Here is a 22492-nt window from a genome sequence, read left to right on the forward strand (position 1 = left end):
GTGTGTGTGGTTTTTTTTGTTTTGTTTTGTTTTTTTGAAACGGCATCTTTCTCTGTCGCCCAGGCTGGAGTGCAGTGGTGCTATCTCGGCTCACTGCAAGCTCCGCCTCCCGGGTTCACACCATTCTCCTGCCTCAGCCTCCCGAGTAGCTGGGACTACAGGCGCCTGCCACCGTGCCTGGCTAATTTTTGTATTTTTAGTAGAGACGGGGTTTCACCGTGTTAGCCAGGATTGTATTGATCTCCTGACCTTGTGATCCACCTGCCTCGGCCTCCCGAAGTGCTGGGATAACAGGTGTGAGCCACCACACCCAGCCTAAAATACCTAATAATTTTTATATTGATTACATGTTGAAATTATATTTTGCAACATATTGGGTTAAGTCCTTAAAATTAATTTCACATTTCTTTTTACTTTTTTTAAGGTGGCTACTAGAAAATTTTAAAATATTTGTATGTCTCACATTAGAGTTCTACTTGAACAACACTGCTTTAGACAGTTGACTACTGCACAAATTCTAAGTCAGAAAAACACTTTAGCCCAAATTATTGGCTCAAGTTTTGCACCCAGACTTATCTGAACTAGAGATGGTGTCCAAGAAAACTGACTCTTTCACATCAGTTTATTTGGTAGTTATCGCTGCATTCTGAGTGGGGGAGGAAATAATAATCCTATCTTTTTTCTATCAGCATGTAAGAATAAGATTTGAAATAGCTGCTCCTAGAATTATTATTTAGAGTTCCTTGATCCAGTGTTCTTCCACTATAGATACATTGAGAAAGAAGAGAAAAGTTTTCAAGCCAATTCCTCTCCTACAGAGAACTTGGCATAATCATTGGCTCAGGTTTCCCAAGTAGCATTTTGTCAGATGCTTAAGATATTGAAATTTTCTAGTTCATCTCACACTCTAAGAAGAAAGAAAGCGTATTCTCTTTCTCAAACAAGTCTGAGTTTCAGACTTGAACACTATTGTCCCCTGAAGTTGAGGAGCAAGCAACAGGACCCTTCTGGTCAATATTTTGGTGTAATGACCAAGGAAATTTCTCCACTCAAATGCAACAAAAGCAACTGCCAGTGGAATCTGTTTTCCTCAGATTTCTACACATTATGTGAAATTTCATCAGCAAAAATTGTTTGTAATGAAGAGCCTAAAAAAAAATTCTTTAAAGAACAGGATTAATTTGGAATGTCAGAGATTCAGTTCTATTAATCTGATAAAGACAGAAAGAAAATAGAGCAAAAATTCTTGGGTATTTTCTTTCCAATAAGTTTAACACAGATATAGTTCCATGAATATAAAATAATGAAAACTTATTTAGAAGGATAGGAATATAAAGAAAAATTACATAGCAGTCATTCATGATACTTCCTGAATACCACACTGACATCCCAAATTATAGTTCTACAGCAGAATAAAGGAGTGCCATCTCAGCTTGAGATTTTGACCTTGCTATAAAAAAGTACAGACCTCCTGCAGTATCCACAGGGTATGGGTTCCAGGACTGTCCACGGACATTGAAATCTGCAGGTGCTCAAATCTCTGATATAAAATAGTATAGTATTTACAGATAACCTATGCACATCCTCCTGTATACTTTAAATCATCTCTAGATTACTTATAATACCCAAGACAATGTAAATGCTATATAAATAGTTATTATACTATATTTTTAAATTTTTTTTGTAGAATTTATTTTTAATTTTTCTTGCTAAGTTGACCAGGCTGGTCTTGAGCTCCTGGCCTCAAGTGATCCTCCCTCCTCAGCCTCCCAAAGTGCTGGGATTACAGGTATGAGCCACTGTGCCTGGCCATATATATTTTGTATTATTGTTTTTATTGTTGCATTTTTTTTTTCCCAAATCTATTTGATCCATGGTTGGTCAAATCCGTGTATGCAGAGGACTGACTGTACACTGCTCTGCTTGGGTGGTAGTACACAGGGTGAGACTGTAAGCCTGACAGCCAAAGCCTGGGTTCGAATCCTACCTCCACTACCGACAGCTGTGCAATCTTAGGTGCTATGCTGCAGTCTCCTCATATATGAGGTAGGAATAATAATAGCACCTACGTATGCAACTGTTGTGAGGATGAAATGGAAAGTCTTGAACAGTTCCTGGTGCATAGTAAATGCTCCAGAAATGTGAAAAATGTCAGGTGCTATTATTATTATGTAGCTGTCAGTACCCACAACCAGAGAATTTTAGAGGTGGAAGAGATCTTGCCTATTATACAGTTCAATCCTGCTTAAGAATTCCTGCTACAGTATCTCTTCCAAGTGGACTGAAATAGGGTCTGTTATCGACTAACCACTGGTGATGGGAACTCACTACTTCCCAAGAAGTAAGGTGTGTCTTCCATCTCAGTGGCTCTACTAAACACTCACTTCGTAATGGGACCAAAACCCCTTGTTGATCTTTTGTCCATCCATTCTTTTGCACAAGTCTAGTCATTCTCCCTTGTGGCAACCTTCCTTTCACACCCCATCATGCCTATTTCCTGGGAAGAATCTGTTTTCCAGATTCTTGGGCATCCACTATATGCAAAGCATGTGGCTTTCATGGATGTTATGCATTCCCAAAGGGAAAAAAGATGCGTAGAGTCATTGCAGCTCACAGCTGAGCTATGGGCTGAGACACACAAAAGAGCAGTGAAACAGACTTGAGCATCAACCAGCAGGATGGAGACTCACCAGGAGGGATTACATCACAATCACACAGGGAACCACTGTCGCTTTAATCATCTATCTCCTGACTAGTTCCTCTCTGTGAGGTGGAAATTGTATCCTCACCTGCCAATTTACCTAATGATTCAGAAAAGGGTAGGGAAAAAAGAAAGGAGGGAAGGGCGGGATCCAATCACCAAAGCAAAATTGGGACAAGCTGACGTATTTCTGCCAAGATTGGTGGAAACAAGCACAGATCTATTTCCTTTGAGCTGCTTTTTGTGAAATGGTGCTGGGCTGGCATTTCCTTCTCGCAAGATTTGCTGTAGAAATCATAACTGTTAAGAGTGTGAAGGAAATTGGAGATCATCTTGTCTAACGCTCCCATTTGACAGATGGAGAAACTGAGGAGCAGACTGGTTAAATGACTTGAAGTGGTGGCAAAGCTGCACTACATCTGAAGTCATCAGGTGCCTAGTCAGTCCAGTGCTCCAGCCACTCTACAACGCTGGTACTAAGACAGGCGTTCATTAAAATCACTTGTTTCCATTTGACTTGAGGACTTACACTCATTGTTGCGTTAATCTCTGCCACCGTTTCTTCATCAGTGGGAAACTGATATATCTGGACCCCATTGCTGACTAGTTCACTCATGATCTTACTCTTGAATTTGTGCAGTTCATTCTTGGCAATGGTGTCAGCTTTTGCAATTATTGGAATGATGTTCACCTGCAAAACAGACACGTCCATTTTTACACAGTTCCAACATAAGAAAAATAGACAAGTGAATAAAACATAGCAAACAAATAAATAAAATTGCAAAACCTTGATGTAAAAAATAAAGATGTTGCATGCTTATATCAAAACATCTCAAGTACCCCATAAATATAAACACCTCCCACGTACCTACAATTTTTTTTTTTTAGGTAGAGATGATAATGAAAATCAAACTTTGTACCTAGGTGAAAAATTAAGAAGACCTGAGATAAACTTTTAGTTCCATATTCAAACACTTTTACTTCCTCCCATCCTGCACTGCAAGTATACTTGTAATTTCCCCTCCTGTGCTACCTCATTTTTCTTTACAGAGTAAAGGAAGTGTTGCTATTCTATGACAAATAGTGGTAACAAAGGAGCCTATTCTTTGAATGACCAACCACTCCTTTTAGACCCCTCCCATCTACTTTAGGCTCTTGATTTTTGCACTCCCTAACAGTATAATAACAAAGTTTTTGTAAGAGCAGTGAAGTATTCGGTCCTATGCAGCCCAACATCCTTTCTTTCTTCTGATGACCTGAAAATTGCTGAGAGGAGAACCTATGTATTAATCAAAACAAAAATGGTGTCGCCCACTGTAAAAGTTTTCAAAATCACACCAACTAATTCTTTTGAAAATCAGCTTCTATCAAATTACTCCTTCATGCCGGAATAAAACTGAGCGCCAAAGGCAAGGCCCACTTTCACAGCATCGGTTACAAAGAACAGGGGAGAACTCAGAATTTGACAGTAGTGGCAGGAAGCCCAGAAAGGGAGCCAAGGATACCCTAGAGCACAAGTTCCAAACCCTGTGTGGACATTCTTTTCCCGGCTGCCCCCAGCCCTGTGCACGGGACACATTTCTTAAATTCACATTTTAAGATTAACTTTTCCCTAATCCCTGTAGAAACAGAGGTTTCAATAAGACGTTACTGACATCCAATATATAGAACTATGGTCTTCACCCAGCTTAGGTGAGAGAAAACAGACTCAGTGAGGAAGCTGTCCTAGCCAGGGAACAGAGAGGCTTTCGGGAGGTGTTCAGGTCACATCTGCAGTGCCTCTGCTTCTCCTTTTATCCAAAGGCCACATTAGAAATCCTGATAAACCCAAATGAGATGACACGCTGACAGAAAGACCTATTCTTCAACCTATTCCTCAACCTGCTCCTAAGCTCACCATGCCTGGGCTTCCTCCAGCAAGCTGCGGACTAAGAAAAACATCATTGAGGGTGGGGGAAATGTTTGGATCAGGACTGGAGGAACAAGAAACTTCCTATTGTTCTTACTGGCTATCTTTTATACACATTTAGTATTTAATTAATGTCAACATAAAAATGGCAGAGATTCACTCTTTCTTGGGCAAACTGATCAGAGGAGATAGAGAAATCAAGCAATTTGGTTTTAAAACCTCTTTTCTTCATTGTCAGGGGCTTGAAAGTCACTCCTAAATGACCATACATTTGCTTAACTCTTCCCTTTACTTGTATAAATAAAACTTTGATATTATCATTTTCAGATGCTAGCTAGCTCTCCAACTCTCCAACGATATCACTTCTTTGAAAGTTTAACCTGCTTTATGGTTGGTTGTTTGCTTTTATTAGTTGTGCCTGTTATGCATTTTTCTTTTCCTTTTTCAATGAACTCTATTAAACATAATCATAGTGTTGGATATTATCCGGCTAGATCTGCATACTCAGCCCTCAGTTAGGAAGCCTACTCAGTCTACTTCCTTCAGAACGTCTGTGGAGAACGGGGCACTCTTGAGAACAGGGAGGTCTGCCCCTGCTTCCAAGGACACGACAGACGCGGAAGTGGCCCTCACTGCCCGTGATCTCTCCACTATCATGGCTAATGGCACAGCTCCCAGGGGAGCCGAGGAATCAAATGGGATGAAGAAGGGTTTCTATTTATTCTGCGAAGAGTACTCTAGCTGCAATGATCCTTCCAGGCCATTAGAAGATTTTTCTATAAACTACTGTGTCTGTGCCTGCTGGAAGCCGAAGGAGCCTGGCTTGGCTTCAGCCTCTCCAGACCTCTAAAGGCCAGTTCGGACAGAGGCCTTGGGGACAGGCTGATCTTCTGCGCATTCTCTCACTGTTTTGTCCCTCTGGAGAGGAAGCATCTTTTATCAGCGTTGTTGTTTAGACAAAATCATAGTAACAACACCCGGCAGAGTCCTCTAAAGAGCTTTATCATCTAATAAGACTTTTCTGTGAATGCAAAAGGCATTTTGAATCTACGAGTAAATACCATCCATGGCTTTGTTTAGTGGTTGTTCTTGTTGCCATTTGTTTCATCCTTATTTCAGAATGTATTGTCTTCTATTTATTTCAAAATGGAAAGTCTAATTAATTATATAGGAAGGTGCCAAATTTTATCAAACTTACCAGTCTCTTCCTTCACGTGTTGTGAAAAAGAGAGGGTATAAATGTGGCAAGCTCAGGGATCACACTTAAACGAAGACTTTGCTTTACTTGAACACACGTGTGCAGTTCAGTTTTAAAATCTAAGAAGCTGGACCATTATCATCACAGAGACAAAAATTTAACCTTTTATTCCATTGTAAACTTTGAATTAAAACCAAACCTCTAGAAACCTGTTAGAGAAAGTTTTTTTTTAAGAAAATAAACAAACTTGGAAGTTATATTTCAACCTCCCATGTAAGAATTAAAAATACTTCCTGAAAGCGACTTGATTTTTTTTTTTCTAGTTTTGTTTTGTTTTGTTTTATTTTATTTTTGTCTAACAGGCAAGAAGTTTTGAAGTGGTTTTCTCGTGCTGTCAAACACTGTTCCTGTAATCCAGGAAAAAAAAAAATCACATTGAAAGCAGAGAACAAATTAGGGCATTAGGATAAAGAAGATCTAAAAGGAGAGTGGATGATAATCAGAGTGGCAGCAAGTACCTTACTGTCCAGCTTTTTCATGGTGACCAGATCCAGGGACTTTAGTGAATGTCCAGTAGGGGCAATAAAGTAGAGGCAGGCATGGATCCTCGTGTCATGGTAGTTGAAGAGAGAACGTTTAATCTTCAATTCCTCTTGCAGGTAGGCCTCGAACTGGGCATCGATATATTCTACTATCGGCTTATAGCTAGAATGCAGAAACAGCATGTTTCTAGTCTCAAACCTCTTTCACAGTTTGGTATAGACAATCCTCCATTCAACATCACAATGGCTTCTTCTTTCCTAAGGGCTAAAGCCCAAGTCCTTACCTAGGTATCCAAGGCCTTCCATCACCTGATGCCTGAACAGGGCTCCAGGCTCACCTCTCCTGTCCCAGCCATGCCCAACCATTTGTAGCAGCCCCCACGTGTCAAGCCCTTATTTCCTCTGTGTCTTTGCTCACGCTGGCCCCTCTGCAAGAACCTGTCTTTTTCCTACTGTTTTCCTGGCTAACATTGATCCTCTAAAACAGAGACTGTACATATGTGGAGCGGGCTGCCACTCTCCCAAGGTGCATCCATGGAAGATATTGCTAAGAGATTGTGGCATTCTTTCCCGCTGGGCCAAAACTGGGCCTCAAAAATCCATCTGAGAAAAGTGATTGTGACAGCTTCTCCCTACTGATTGCCATTGATGCACAAAATGAAACTGTTGTGTGGTTTCAGAATACGACACCACCACCTACTGCGAGCTATTCCCTGGTCATCTGCCCTATTCCTCCAGAGGTGGGGGCTCTCTGTGCTCCCATAGCCCTGTGCGCAATCCAACCCATCTAGGAACTAAGGTGCCTAGACTCTTATGATCTTCAAGATTCCTTTCAACTCAAAATCTTCATGATTTAAAGGTAAACGTTGTAACCCTCTCTTCTCACCAAATCATTCAAATCTGTTTTGGATAATTGTGTGTGATCCTATTAACTGACCATAAACACAATGACGAATAGCATATTGGGGATACACATTCCATAAACCACATTTCCAGGAAGTAAGCAGTATGTTAGGTCATTGTGGGAAACCCGCTAATTTTTTCTGGTCTCCAAAGGGACTACGCAGAAGAAGTTTGTTTTAGCAACAAAGAGACTGTTCTACTAGGAATACAAAGAGTTAATTCTCCCCAAACTTATTGCCTTTCCGAAAATGTAAGTTTTAAGAAAAATAAAAACATTTCAACACCCAAATCCCATACCCATAAGTTAAACTGAAACGCCTGAAAGGGAACCACAAATCTTTTATAATAAAAGTGACTAGCAGACATCCTAAGAAAAACAAACATCCCCAAAATAAACAATAACCACAAACAAACTTATGAGCAAAACTGAAAGCAGTCCATAAAAGGCTTTTTGATATTTTTCTTTGGTGATTTTATCACAATCTATTGGTTCAATTAGAGTAGACAAAATCTCCAAAGGTTTAAAAAAAAAAAAAAAAAGGTAGGATATACCTCAGGAATAATAAAATTCCAAATCATGACAGGCAAAATTCCAATAAAAAGAATCAATGAGCAATAAGATTCTTCTATATTTTCTAATCTTGAAATATAGACATATATTGCATAATAATAATATTTAATGAGATAATTATAGAGGATGGTGGTTAGAAACATGGATTCAAGCCAAACTGCCTAAAACCATAATACAGCTGCACAACTTACTAGCTGCAGAGCCTTAAGCAAGTCACTAAACCTCTCTGTGTCTCAATTTCCTCACAGGTAAATCACAGACAAAAATAGTAGTTCTATCAGAGAGCTATTGTGACAAATAAATGAGCCAATACATGCAATACATGTAAAGGGTTGTCACATAAAAGATATAACTATTTCATAATTATATAATAAATAACCAACACTATAGAATCAAGCCTGACTTTTTAGAAAAATCTTAAAAAAAAAAAAGGAACTTTACATTCACCCAGTTCTCTGCTGGTATCTGTCCTGCTATGGAGTTCATGCCCAGGAGGGAAGTGCAGCAGGCCATCTCCAGTGAGGTCCACCCATGCCCTTTGCCCTTTCAGTGTGGGGCTGATCCTTCAGTCTCCTGACACTGAGACAGATTTGGGGATTAGGGATCTTCCCCAGCAGCCTATTATCCCTAAGGGTAAGAGAAGCAGCTCACAGCAATTGCTCCCCTGCATCCCCAGTGTCTGATTTTTAGCTCTTAGCACTCCTCCTCTCAATAGTAGTCCAAATACGGTTCTGCTTTCTATTAATTTCCCTTCTTGCCTCTGGTTTTGATTCTGATCCTCCAAAAATAATGAGAGGCATAACATCGCTCATTTTGCAGTGAGGAATGCTTTCCGCACTGGATTCAAGACATCTTTTGTTCTCTAATATCTCAGACTTCCATCTACCTGTTCTTATTATAGAGTCCTGGCCAATCATTCAATCTCCTTTCCTTTCACTCCATGTGTTCCCTCTAGAAAATCACACTCATTCCCTCTAGAAAATCATTATCATCCGATAGATAGTTCCACTCACCATCTATCTGATGACAAGTCATAAATCTCTACCTTCAACCCAGATCTTTCCTCGGAGCTTCAGACCCATCCACAATTGCTTATTCTGTATTTTCAACTGCTTTCCCAACTAAATATGTCCAAAACTGAACTATTCATCCTGCCTTCAAACCCACATTTTCCCTGTATTCCTTAGCATGGTGGGCCACCACCCACACCACTGGCCAAGTCAGAAACCTGGGATTCAACCTGGAGCCTCCTTCTCTTACCTCACACACATAATAAATATGAAATCCCATCTACTTTACCTTCCAAACTATTACTAACCAACAAAAATAAATGTATTCCTGGAAAACAATTTACCAAAACCACTATTCCCTATGTCAAAGATTTAATTATGATAATAAAATAGTTTCTTCTTGATGAGACTCAAGCCAGCCAAGTGGTTTTGTACTCCTCATCATCATCCTGTAGATTAGATGAATTATCTGCCTCTTCCTCCAAATCCTTTCCACTTCTGTATCTGAAGTCAGAAAGAAAGGAAGCTTAATCCCAGCTTAGCCTTTTGCTAGCTCCATTCCTACTAACACTTATTCATATTCTTTTTGGCCAATTAAAACTTCCCTGGATTGTGGCCATATCAATCAGAGGAAACACAGGAGGACAAATCCAGTCTAGCCCTTACATTTTCACATAATTTTCTTTTAAGGCATGGAGATATTCCTTGTTACACAGCACTCATTTTTTTCCATATACCTCCAGCCATAAAACACACACACACACACACACACTAAAACGACAGAGGCTAACCCTAAAACCGATGGAAAAAGATACTTAAACAATGTTTTCCATCCATCCAATCTACCCACTGATCATTCTTGCAAAATGGCCAATGCCATCATTCAGGGACTGACTCTCCACTTCATATATGACCAAATACTTACCACGTTTTTCCCTTATCTTGCTGTCTGTTAGCCAAATTCCTTATCCCTTGACTACCTCCACCAGAAAGTGTGGATTAAAAACTTAAAATTTAAAGGCCAAACAGTCCATCTCACTACTGTTTTACAACTCTGATAAAGATTTGGTGAGGTTGAAATTCCGTCTCGGGGATTTCAATTATTTCTGCCTTTGAGGGCTGACTATCATTACAGCTAGTGACACTCCATGGACAGCTCACCTCCCATCTCCCCCGTGTGGGGCAAACTAATTATTCTATTTCCAATTAAACAACAAAACTTGGTTTCCCTTCTTCCCCAGACCCCTTTCTTTCTCCACTAAAGAGTACAAACAGCCAAAACAAGGAAGCCCTTAAATAACAAAGAGTGAAATGTGCTTTTAAACATAACAGGAAATCTTACCAGATCTCTCTTCCTGCCTCCTTCTAGCTAGCCTGGTCTGAGGCAGATAATAATACAGCAATGCTGACATGTCCAAAGCCTACATAAACAAACTGGGATATTCTTGAAGTCTTGCATCTATGGCAGAAAAGCTTGCCTAATCCCCAAAGTAGGTAAAAATCAACATGGGTATAGAGAAATACCACATCCCTTCCCGTGTGGTTACATATTGATGCAGAAATGAATATCCCACTTCCAGTTTCTTGAGGGAAGCAGAGCCTGTCTGAATAACGATTTGTGAATAAGTCATTTGGCTTTACAGTCAATAGTGTCAACAATACCTTCTGAGGTACAGGGTAACAGAGTTTTAAGTGCCATTTAAAGAGGTTATGCAATAGCTGTCAAGAAACTTCAGAGGAAAAAAATATTTGGTATCTAGGTTAGGTTAATATCACACTTCCTCTCTTCTAAATCTCCTTGGAAACTATTATTTGACCCAAATGAGTCAGATAATTTCTTTTTTTTTTTTTTTTTTTTTTTTTTGTTGTTGTTGTTGAGACGGAGTCTCGCTCTGTCGCCCAGGCTGGAGTGCAGTTGCAGGATCTCAGCTCACTGCAAGCTCCGCCTCCCAGGTTCACGCCATTCTCCTGCCTCAGCCTCCCGAGTAGCTGGGACTATAGGCGCCCGCCATCTCGCCCGGCTGTTTTTTTGTATTTTTTAGTAGAGACGGGGTTTCACCGTGTTAGCCAGGATGGTCTCGATCTGCTGACCTCGTGATCCACCCGTCTCGGCCTCCCAAAGTGCTGGGATTACAGGCTTGAGCCACCGCGCCCGGCAGAGTCAGATAATTTCTTAAGGAGGGCTCCAGCTGCAAATACGAGGATATGCATTGTCCTAGCTGTTTGCTGCTGAGTGTTGGTTGGGAAGTGAAAAGGCATCAGCAGCCCGAGGGAAAGTCCCAGTTTAGGGGAGAGGCAAAAATCGAGTGGCAGCACTGTGGCAATCCCAGTGAGCTGGAAGAGCACAGGGAATCTCAGCAAGAGGCTATGTGGAGGATGGTTCTCATTCCTAGGGGGAGGGATCCTGGAAAAGTACAGTTACTGTCTTCCAATGAAGGAATGCAAGAATAAGATTTTTCCTAACCCCAGGGAGAAAATCTATACGGGTCTGAGAGGTGGAGAACAGGCCTTGCTCTGGGTATGTTCTGTGACTATGCAATGATTGGAACCCCCTGGCTCTCTTCCCAGCTCCCACAATGCACTTGTGCCCCTTTCCTTATGACCAGGGCTTTCTCTTCATTTACTACCCTGGGCATTACAAACAGCCTTCAGGCAGGGGCCTCTCCATCACTCCTTGTCATTGAGGTCATATATTAAGAGCAACTGCTCAGCTGTAGTGTCAGAGCCGAACTTGTTCCCTGCCCCAACACAATGTACAGATAGCCCATTTTGGCCAGATGCAAAATAAAATCTTTCTCACTCTATCTAACAATTGTTCCTGTTATCACGGGACAATGTCTACTGAAGAGTATTTAAAGTGCTTTATAGATAAAATAAAGAGCTTGGTGCTCAGCTAAAGAATGAATTAAATATTTCTCTGTCATTACTGTGGTGCTCATACTTTTATCAGGAATAGTTAAAATATATCTAGGCAATACACATTTCTAGATAAAAATAGGCGAGTTCCTCTTTACAAAACACATGCATATAATATACAGGTTTTACAGAATATGGAAAAAAATCCTGATACAACTGAAGTGTCTGAGCCATAAGCAAACACACCCTAACTTACTGATTTGCTGTTCATGTCTACATGCTGGTCACATTAAGCAGGTAGACACTTATGCCCATAATGTTGTAACTGCTCAAAGATGTTTTTGGAAGCCCCATTCTACAATCACCTTTGGGCCTGGGGCAGTTTTATTTTAACTTTCTCAAACTCCTTTTGAGAATGAATGTACTATGTAAAACAGTCATAAGATATCTGAGGTTGAGACTGATGAACAGAATTGGTGCTCTTGAGAAGGAATGTGAACAAAATCCTGAGATTTTTGAATCTTAACGAAATTTTAAGAATTAAAAACTTCCCTCAGGAAGAACATTCTCAAAAAAATTCTCAGAGGACAAGAATATCACACCTTTTAGGCAATAGAGGACGAAGCCCCACAACTAAAAAACCCCCAAAACATTTGGCCTTTAAATTTACCTGGGATGGATCCTGCTATCTCCTCATCCATTTATGTCCCCCCAAAATCCCAAGATGTACCTGTCATCTTTATTTATCTGGTCTCCAAATCCCACGGTGTCAACGATGGTTAACTTCAGCCGTACATTGCTTTCCTGAAGCTCATAACTTCTGGCTTTTAACCGAACACCTGGTTCATTGTGAGTAGCTGGGTCACTTTCAAATTTGGTGTTGAACAAAGTGTCCATTAACGTGGATTTGCCAATGCCTGTCTCACCTACGTAACCACAAAAGAAAAATTAGAGAATGGGTCAATGTCTTTCAGACATGAGTTCAGTTCATCAGTATTTTTTTCATTAGTCATGATTATAAAGTTTAAAAAAGAAAAACTGTCACCAGAAATGCCACTGTGAAGAGATAATTCTTTCTATGTGTAATCTATGGAATACCTTTCTAAAAATGCCTCAATGAATTTCAGAAACTATTTCGCAGACAGGATTTCAAATTTACAGATCAAGAGATTCTTCTTTACCTCTGGATAGAAAAACGGTACTTGCAAGTTTGCCCATGCTCAGTTTGTATATTACAAGAACATGAACTTTATCTCTTTCTCTCCTAAATGTCAGAGTATAAAACTATACTACTTAAGGGATAAAAGACTATATACTATTGAATTTCTGTTACTTGAAACAAGTGATTCCATTTACACTGAATTACCTAAAAGATCAGTTAATTCAACATCAATATGATACCGTGTCATAGAAAAGAATTACATTATTCAAAATAACACTCTTGATGACAATATTAACTAACGTCACTGAGTGCTCACTTTGTGCCAACCCCGGTGGCAAGAGCTTCTAGTGCATTATCTCCTTTATGTACAGTATGTATATATGTATGTATTTATTTATTTTTGAGACAGATTCTCGCTCTGTCACCCAGGCTGGAGTGCAGTGGTACGATCTTGACTCACTGCAACCTCCATCTCCTGGATTCAAGCAATCCTCCCAGATCAGCCTCCTGAGAAGCTAGGATTACAGGCCCATGTCACCATGCCTGGCTAATTTTTGTATTTTTAATAGAGACAGGGTTTCGCCATGTTGGCTAAGCTGGTCTCGAACTCCTGACCTCAAATTGTCCACCTGCCTCGGCCTCCCAAAGTGCTGGGATTACAGGCATGAGCCACCACGCCTGGCTACATTATCTCATTTAAACCCTACTTCTACTCCCATGAAATAGGTACTATTGTTTCCTCCATGTTCAAGATGGAACAGTAGGCTTAGATAAGACTTATGAATAACTTGCCTAAAGTCATTGCTAAGTGGTGGAACCAGGGTTCTAACTCAAGTCTGTATGGTTCCAACACCTGCACTCAACCAAGACAGAACAGCAGCCTGATTTTACTATTACAGAGAAAACTGACTGCCTAACATTTTCCAGTTATGGTTATATTAATTCCTCCATATTGTTATTTTTCTTTATCCAGCTGGAGTCAAGAAGCCAAACATTTGTGGCTTCTTAGATAGTTTTCCCAGCTTCAGAGTGAAGTTTGGGACAATGAAAGTAAATTACGTTAAATGACCTTATTTACACTGACAATTATCGTTTACACTGACAATTATCGTTTACACTGATAATTCAACTCAGTAAGTGTTTACCGAGGCCTCATATGTGCAAAGCAGAGTGGCAGGTATCTGGAACCACTATACCACATAGCGACACCCAAATGTGGAGCTGTGAAGAACTGCAGCCCAACCCTCAAAATAACACCAAGCAAAACCCTCTCTTAATTCTAATTCTTATGTTGAGTCAAAGACAGTTGGCAATGAGAAAAAACAGCCTTATGTTCATGGCTGAGCATATGATGATGAAGAGGAGGGGGTAGAAATCCAGAAACATTAGCCCTAGGGATACCTTTTTTCTTTCTTAATCTGGAAAATTTCTCAATTAGATTTCCAGCTCGATTTAAACTTGCCAATATAGAACAGCCCTTTCAACAACTTCTAATCCCAATATGTTCCTAGGAGCATCCTCTCTTCTAAGGATTGCTATAGTGACTTTAAGGATGGTAGTGTTCTATGGAAAAAAGAAAAACTCTGGGCAACCCTCGCACTATAATGACAAAATCTACTTACTAGTTTTAAATTCTGTATTGTATACTCATTGCTTTCCAACATAATACAAAAGTGAAGGAGGATGAAGTCTTTCTGGATTTGAACTTTCTCTGATTAGAAAAGCCTTATATGGCTTGCCTCTAACCATGATGATTCACTTATAGGGTAAAAGTTGGCCAAGTACATTCATCTTACTCTTTAACCTTTCCTGTTGTGTCCCTGAACATCTAAGATCATAGAATTTCCTCTTTAGTCAGGCTTCATTCAGCCAGTATTTTTCCAGTGCCTACTATGTACAAGTTCTGTGCCAAGTTCTGAGAATTCAAGAAACTAGCCTGATAGGGTGGTCTCCCACATCTTAGAATCTGGTCTAGAACATGACTGAATAATACCAGTCAGACTCTAATTTATTATTATGGGAACAACATTCTAAGTGTTTGTCATAACTGCTTTCCCCTTATAAGCAAGACCATCCTTTACACCCATGACCCTGCTAGTTGGCCACAGACAACTAGACCATGGATAGGTCCTGACCTAAAGGCAACCACGAAAGCACAATCATTTCACTATGAGCTGGGGCTCCACATTGGAGAGTGGCCTATCTAATCACAATTTTTCTCTTTGGGTGTTTGAATGAGATACATGCAATCTCCACACAGTGTGAAGGCATGAAAAAGAAACAATATACAAAGAGAGGTAAGTAAGCAGAAGCCATGAGGCAGCAAAGGCTGTAAGTAAACAGAAGCCATGCTGCAGACAGAATGTGGGCTGGGAATACAGGAAAGAGCAGATAGATGGCGTAGAGTATTGGAAATCCATCATGAAATTAATGCCTGGGTGCTCACTGTGTGACAAGCCTAGGTGCAGGGATGAAGTACTGAATGAAAACAGACACTGACACCTGTTTGCACTTCTGTAATATCCTAAATGTCATTCCAGATCTCTATGGGGTCTGGTTGTGCAGTGGTTGAGACGGTTTCCTGTCTTCCTTACTTTCCTGAATAGTCTTACAAAAAAAAACCCTCCATAAAAGCAATATAAAACCAGTCTCTGATCCCTAACCTGAAAGAGTTTAACAAGTTAATACTCACCATCCATGGCTTAACAAATTAACTTTGAGCAAACAAAGTTACTGTGTAGTGGATACAGAAATAAAACAGGGTTCTCACTAGTAGTTGATACTGAAGGTACTTGAGTCATTTTAAGTACATGCTACAAGTGTAACATTCTCAAGCAGAGCCAACTTCTTTTCAGGATTTACCTATTTTTAGGACAAAAAAGGCACAAAAGCAGATCTGCCATATAAAAGTTTCTCCTTTATGGGAAAGACTCTGTCAGTAGAAAGTGGCCTACTTAACTTTCATCTTCTTCCCTAAGAATAGCAATAAAGACTTCAATTACATGGCAAGGATTCTAGGTTACCTGGACAAGACTGAAATTATCTTATTTTACTAGATTGAAAATTACTTAAGCACCCATGTGAATCAGGAACACCATACTTTTTTTTTAAAGGCACGGTAATTTTAATTATCATTTACATTAAGGTGGAAATTACAAACAATTAGCATACCAGGCCCTACTTATAGCACAGGGTTAATCAATGGGTTGAAAAAAACCACTGTTCCTCTAAACTTTGGTGTGCTTTGCTTTCCATTTCTATGCTCTGTGCTTTTAAGAGCTGTAATTAGACATGGCAACTCCAGCAGCAGTGTGATTCACCAAAAGCAGTTCAGCAGGAAATGACAGCTTTTGGAATAAAAGGAACTCCAGAAGAACTAGGGAAGTTTTTCAATGCATTAGCTTTTTTTCTGTAACAGACAGGGTCTCACTGTGTTCCCCATGCTAGTCTCAGACTCCTGGACTCAGGCATTTCTCCTGCCTTGGCCTCCTGAAGCACTGGGATTCGTTTTTGAGGCTTCTCTCTAATCTTTGTAAGCGGAATCTCACCTATACTTTTGAGGACCCATAAGACAAAAATTTCTTTCTAACTGAATAACTAAAAGCCTACTAGGCACAGGTTCCAAGTCAAACCAAACAACCATAACAATATTTTCAGAAAAATCAATGACTAACACTAACTTTAAAGTATTTCAAAACTCCCTAGCAGAGTGCCTGGCACAAAGGAGACATTTATTAAAAGTTAATTGCAGGCCGGGCACGGTGGCTCACGCCTGTAATCTCAACACTTTGGGAGGTTGAGGCAGGTGGATCACCTGAGGTCAGGAGTTCGAGACCATCCTGGCCTACATGGTGAAACCCTGTCTCTACTAAAAATACAAAAATTAGCCAGGTGTGCTGGTGGGCGCCTGTAATCCCAGCTACTCGGAAGGCTGAGGCAGGAGAATCCCTTGAACCTGGGAGGCGGAGGTTGCAGTCAGCAGAGATAGCACCACTGCATTCCAGCCTGGGCGATAGAGTGAGAGACCCCATCTTAAAAAAAAAAAGTTAATAGAAAACAAAAATGATCATGGTGGTGATTTATACAGAGATATGCCACTGTGGTATATTTTTTCAGAGTCTGTTGTTTATTCTATCATAAATTCATCTGCCTAACCACTCTATTGTTACAGTAATAAGAGACCCTATTGAAGTGCTATCTGGGGCTTGTTTTTCCTGTTCCTGCCAATGCTAGTGAACATGATGCCCACATCACAGGGGAAAGCGGTCCTACCTTTTCCATTCTATTCTCAGGCTTATTTAACCCACGAGCTCTAAGATGAACAAGGCAAGGGAAAAACAGGGATTGTATTATTAATTAGAAGATAACTGTAGATTGAACAAATTGTTGATCTGTGATTCAGCATCGTTTACTCTAATTGCCAAGACTGGCTACTTGGGTAAGTAACTATGCATAGGGATCTGCCTGCCTTCCCTAAATATTCTAGATTTTACTCTTGGATGGAATCAGAGAGTCAGAAAGCTACATACCTAAGTTGCGTTGTTCTTGTTCCTCATAGAATCACCTTTGATGAAACATACTCTGGCATAAGATGAGCCAGCCTGTGGCACCTGGCATTTCATTAAACAATTGCACTGACTTAGAGGATGCCCAGGAACCCAGACCACTACATACACCAAATCTCTTTTCTGAAAATCCATCGAGAAATTTTTCCAGGTAAAGCTGTGTTTCATCTGGAGCAATCATTTTGTTTTTACTTTATAGATACTATAAATCTGTCGTATGTTAAACTTTTTGCTTGTGTTTAGCATATAACACATGTTCATTAAATATCTGCTAAATGAATGAGTGAATTAATAGTTTTCTCCATGCTCTGACCACTAAGCTGAGAGAAAAATGTAATACTTCATCAACTAATTGCTATAGGCAGGCCTGATGGCACACTTTGAGTTCTGATTCTATCCCTGGCTTCATCTTTATTTTCTAGGGTTAATTTTGTCTTTATTCATTTTACCCTATAAGCCATTTACATCCTTTCCTGGAAAAACAAGATGGGATAAAAATGTTTAAGATCTGATTGTAAATTTCCACAATTTATGTTGACACTATACCTTGGCTAAGATGGCCTCACACTTCACTTACCTGTTTTCAATTCCTGTTCTCTCATCCCCTCAAAACAATTAAGGTTGAATTGTGGAAAAATTTTCTGCTTCAAAATGTATTACTAATTTACTTTGACTCTACTATCAAATTGGCTCTTCTTCAAAAGCAGAGATGTTACAGTATCTTATTCACCTTTGCATGTTCACAAGAAACAGACAGACAGCTGGATCAATGTTGATAAGGTTTTTTTCCTAGAGTTAGTATCATTTTGGAAAATGGATGAGAAAGACATACAAATTTAAAATTATAGAAAAAGGCTAAATGCTAATTTAGATCTAATTTAGATTCTCTGGAGAATTACAGCATGGGTGAAACATGAAAGGCTTTATTTAAACTAAAATGTAGCTTCAGGAGTGATTTAGGTGTGTTGTGGCAAAACAGACTAGTGGGGGAATGATGAACTCCTGGGTGTTCTCTGTTATCTCATTTAACATCAGAATTCTCTTCCCAGTGAAATGAAAACTATTCTTCCTCTATTACGTGCCTTCCCAGGACCAACAGAGATGGGTTCTAGCAGCAGAAGTTTAATTCAGTATCTCTGAAACTAGACTTAGTTCATGCCAGGACCATTTTCTGCTCTGGTTTATTTCCTGTGCATTCTTTCAACCTACAGCCTCATGCCACAAAACAAAATTACAATTCTGAGACCTTTTTGGTAAAAATTTTCCTTACTGGGATCATAACTTTATTTTTTATCCTTAATTCCCTCCCGTATTTATCACAAGTAAGTAAATTCACGCTATAAGTATCACATGTGAATACTGTGCAAAATAAACAAATGGGCAGTAAGAGGGAGTAAATAAGGAGGAAAAATTACCATGGATGCTCTTAAGTTAAATATAACACCTACTCCTCTATGTGGCTGTCCAAATATTTTGATCTACTTTTTATAGACTCTTACTTTAAAAATAGATGGACTATTGATTGACAGTAAGTTTTTTCTTATAAAGATATTATGCCATAAAATATCTATGGCAAAGGGATTTGATATTCAACTTTCTGAGGATGATATTTAATGCTGACACTCCTATCTCCCAAAGAGCTCATGCTGGCCCCAAACAAAGGGCTCCAAAGGGTTATGGAAAACAACCTGGAGAGTTAGATATGCTGATAATGAAGGACATCCAGGACTTCTTGTGGACTGAAAAAAGGAAAATGCACGAGATGAACAGCATGATCTCATTTGTGTAAAAGCAAAACAAGAAAGCACCATAACTGTGAGAAAGCTGTTTTTATCTGTCCAGTATGTCCCTCTCCCAGGCTCTATCTCCTTTCTGATCCTGTCTTCTTGCCTATGGGGACCCTCGTATGTTTTGGAGTGAACTGACCCCATCTTCCCCCGAGGCTGAGCGTGTGACTGAGTCCTGGCCAATCAGTGAAATCCTGACTGTTCGGTGAGACGTGTCAGGAATGCCTTGTTCCTTCCCCTGAGGTTGCTTGGCTGGTGATGCTGACGGAGCCAGGCTGCTGTTGTGAGGAAAATGCCTGAATGTGAAGCAAGCAGAAGCAAGCAGGATAAAGAACCAGAGAAAGAGGCCTGACAGGGCTCGTTGAACTCCTGGAGCCAGCTGCTCTTAATTACCCAACTCACCATATTACCTTTTCAGTGTGTGTTGGAGGGTGGGGGAGAGTCTTAACTGGATTTAAGCTGTATTTCTGCAATTCTCTGTGGAAAATTTTTTGACACAAAAATACTAGGAGAGCGATGCGATGCGACTGGCTTTGAAAATGGATGGAAGGAGCCAAGAGCCAAGGAATGCAGGTAGCTTCCAGAAGCTGGAGAAGGCATGCACTCTCCCTAAAGGTTCCAGGAAGGAATGCAGCCCTGCAGACCCATACTGGACTCCTACCTACAGAACTGTAAGCCACCAAAAGCAATTTCCTAATACAGAAAGACGTCAAAAGTTTCTAGAAAGATCCCACAGTGTTATCTCTGTGAAATGGAAATGGGAGTGGGAGATGAAAGGGAAGTATTTTGTAACACTTTAAACAAAAAATATGTATTATGTTCATTAGTTTGAAAAACTAATTTTAAACATGTTTAAGAACAGAACCTGACAAAAATCTAAGAATCACAGGTATTGTAACCCACCCAGGAGACTCCGAATAGGGCTGCTTTACACATCTAACAGGGCAACATCAATTTGGCCTCTGAGGAATTCAGCATCCGAATTGTCTTATTTAACACAAGGAGTCACCCCCTGAGCCAGCACACCCCACTGCACACCACATACCCAGTTAAACCAGGATCCCACCGGAAGGCTTTCCCCTACCATCCCCTGCAAGAGCCAGGACAGAACTCTCAGACATGTTCTTAGAACTGATTTTGGAGACAGGGCTGGGGAGGCACTGAAGAGAAGCCAGAAGAGTAATTGGCCTGGGATTACAATTTAGCATACTTTTCAATAGAAAACCAACAAATTGCCAACAAATTGCTATACTAATGAAGAATTGCCCTGCTCTGCAATGAGCATTTATCATGAGAAAAAGGACAACCCATTCATGCCACTCTGTAGAACTAGCTGCCATTCGGGAGGTCTCCTGCTGAATTTTAAAAGGCTTCATGTAGGGAAAAGGGGAAAGCATGAGACGAGAGTTGGCTGCTGTGGCCTGTTTCTCTCCAGTCCTTCTCTTATCCAGTGCTTAAGATAAAATGCCAGGGAGCAAGTTGGTCTAGCGTGCCCGCCAATTGTGACTTTCTACTAATGAATGCCCAGTGCAGAGGCTACATGCAGTCAAGTCATCAAGAGGTTCAAGAAGTTTTTAAAAAAGAAAAATATCTGCACTTCCCCCAACTTCCATAAATGACAAATAAGCAAATGGTGGTTCTCACATTGAACACACACCTTTCCTAAATTCTCTTCGCTTTACTTGGACAAGAAAAGTAAGTCTGACACATTCTGCCAAGCTTAGGGAAAAGGCAGTCCACTTGGCTACATACAGAATTTTCTGGTCTGTCTCCAAGTGATGTCTCAGAGGGAAATGCCCAGAGGACAATGCCAACAGAACAATATGGCCCAAACCACTTCACTGCTGTTTCACCTGCCATTCATCAGGCGTGATGGGGGAGAGAGGAACAGCCATTATCTGTTCCATGCACATTTCTCCTTCAAACTAACAGGAAATTTATATTTTGATTTTCTTTATCCCCCTTCTTTTCCACCTTCCTCTTCTTAGTCCAAAAAGGATATGGCATACAAAAAATTAGCCGGGCGTGGTGGTGGGCACCTGTAATCCCAGCTACTCAGGAGGTTGAGGCAGGAGAATTGCTTGAACCTGGGAGGCAGACGCTGCAGTGAGCCGAGATCGCCCCACAGCACTCCAGCCTGGGCAACAGGGCAAGACTCCTCCAAAAAAAAAAAAAAAAGATATGGCTAGAGGGGTGAAGAAAAATACAAAGGCAGAGGCCTAGTCCAAAGTAAAATGTTTAAGGGATCTTAACGATATTGTAATGATCAGTTGCTTGACTGTGTGACAGAAATACCAATAGTAATCTGAGTAACATGACAAAACATACAATGCATTTACCTACATACGGCTCTCAATCTTTATAACTTGTGACATGTATAAGGCAGATATTTTGCCTTGCTTTACTAATGAAAAAAAGAGAATAAACATGTCATTCTTATTTCACTGAAGCATGTCTCTCCGACAGTCACCTGTCAATATCTAAGGATCAAACTTCTTGCTGCGTGGGTGATGAATAACTTACCAACACAAAGGATGTTGAAACAAAATCCTTGAGAAGTAGACTTGTTGACCAGCTGGTCAGGGAGGCTGTCAAATCCCACATGGCCAGACAGAGACAAGTTTCGAAGCTCTTCATTCTGGAATTTCAGGGGAGAAAGATTTGAATGTCCATGAACCACGCCACCTGGATATCACATATCACAAACATTACATTCTCTCCTCTTCTTCCCTTGACATACATGGAAATAGACCCCCACAGCCGCCTTGGCTTCTACACAGCTGAGGGCACTAACAACTCCAAAGCCATGCTCTTTCCACAAAATCACAGTTTCCCAAAGCAGACCATCTCCCTGGGTATCCTCACTCCTTGTTACAAGTGTACTGGTCCAGGGAAATTTGAGCTTCTAGAGGTGACTATTTCAGATATGCATTAAGTGACTAAAAACAACACAAAAGCCTCCAGCCATTTTGATCACTTTCATTATTCAAGAAAAGCTTTCAATTTACTGTCAACTCACAGTGAAAAAATATTTAACACTCTTCCAGATACCAAAGAACTTGAAAAGCTCACAGTGGAGGATACATACTCCTTACAATGATAACAATGCTCTACCCACCATAAATGCAACATATTTAAAATTTCTCAGCATATGAGCTGGTTTCCTCTCCTCCATTAGTTTCACAGGTTTCTTGAGTTAGCAGAGACTCTGTAACTGCTGGACTTTTGCAGAGTTTACCAATGGAGACTGGGGTAAGGTAGTTATCATACATTTAAAAATCACACAGG

At 40.3% G+C, this 22492-nt stretch overlaps 1 protein-coding gene across 2 annotated transcripts in view; it reads right to left on the reverse strand.

The window, feature by feature from the left end:
• SEPTIN11 (septin 11) overlaps window positions 1–22492 on the reverse strand; it is a 92451-nt gene that overhangs the window by 22868 nt on the left and 47091 nt on the right. For both annotated transcript variants that reach the window (XM_010362354.2, XM_010362210.2), the window contains exons 2-5: window positions 21728–21842; window positions 12421–12616; window positions 6327–6513; window positions 3231–3392 (exon numbers count right to left, since the gene is read on the reverse strand). In XM_010362354.2, coding sequence (XP_010360656.1) covers window positions 3231–3392; window positions 6327–6513; window positions 12421–12616; window positions 21728–21842 — 660 coding nt within the window. The remainder of the gene's footprint in view (window positions 1–3230; window positions 3393–6326; window positions 6514–12420; window positions 12617–21727; window positions 21843–22492) is intronic.

The sequence above is a fragment of the Rhinopithecus roxellana genome, chromosome 2 (assembly GCF_007565055.1).
Source record: "Rhinopithecus roxellana isolate Shanxi Qingling chromosome 2, ASM756505v1, whole genome shotgun sequence".
In the NCBI taxonomy this organism is placed as follows: Eukaryota; Metazoa; Chordata; class Mammalia; order Primates; family Cercopithecidae; genus Rhinopithecus; species Rhinopithecus roxellana.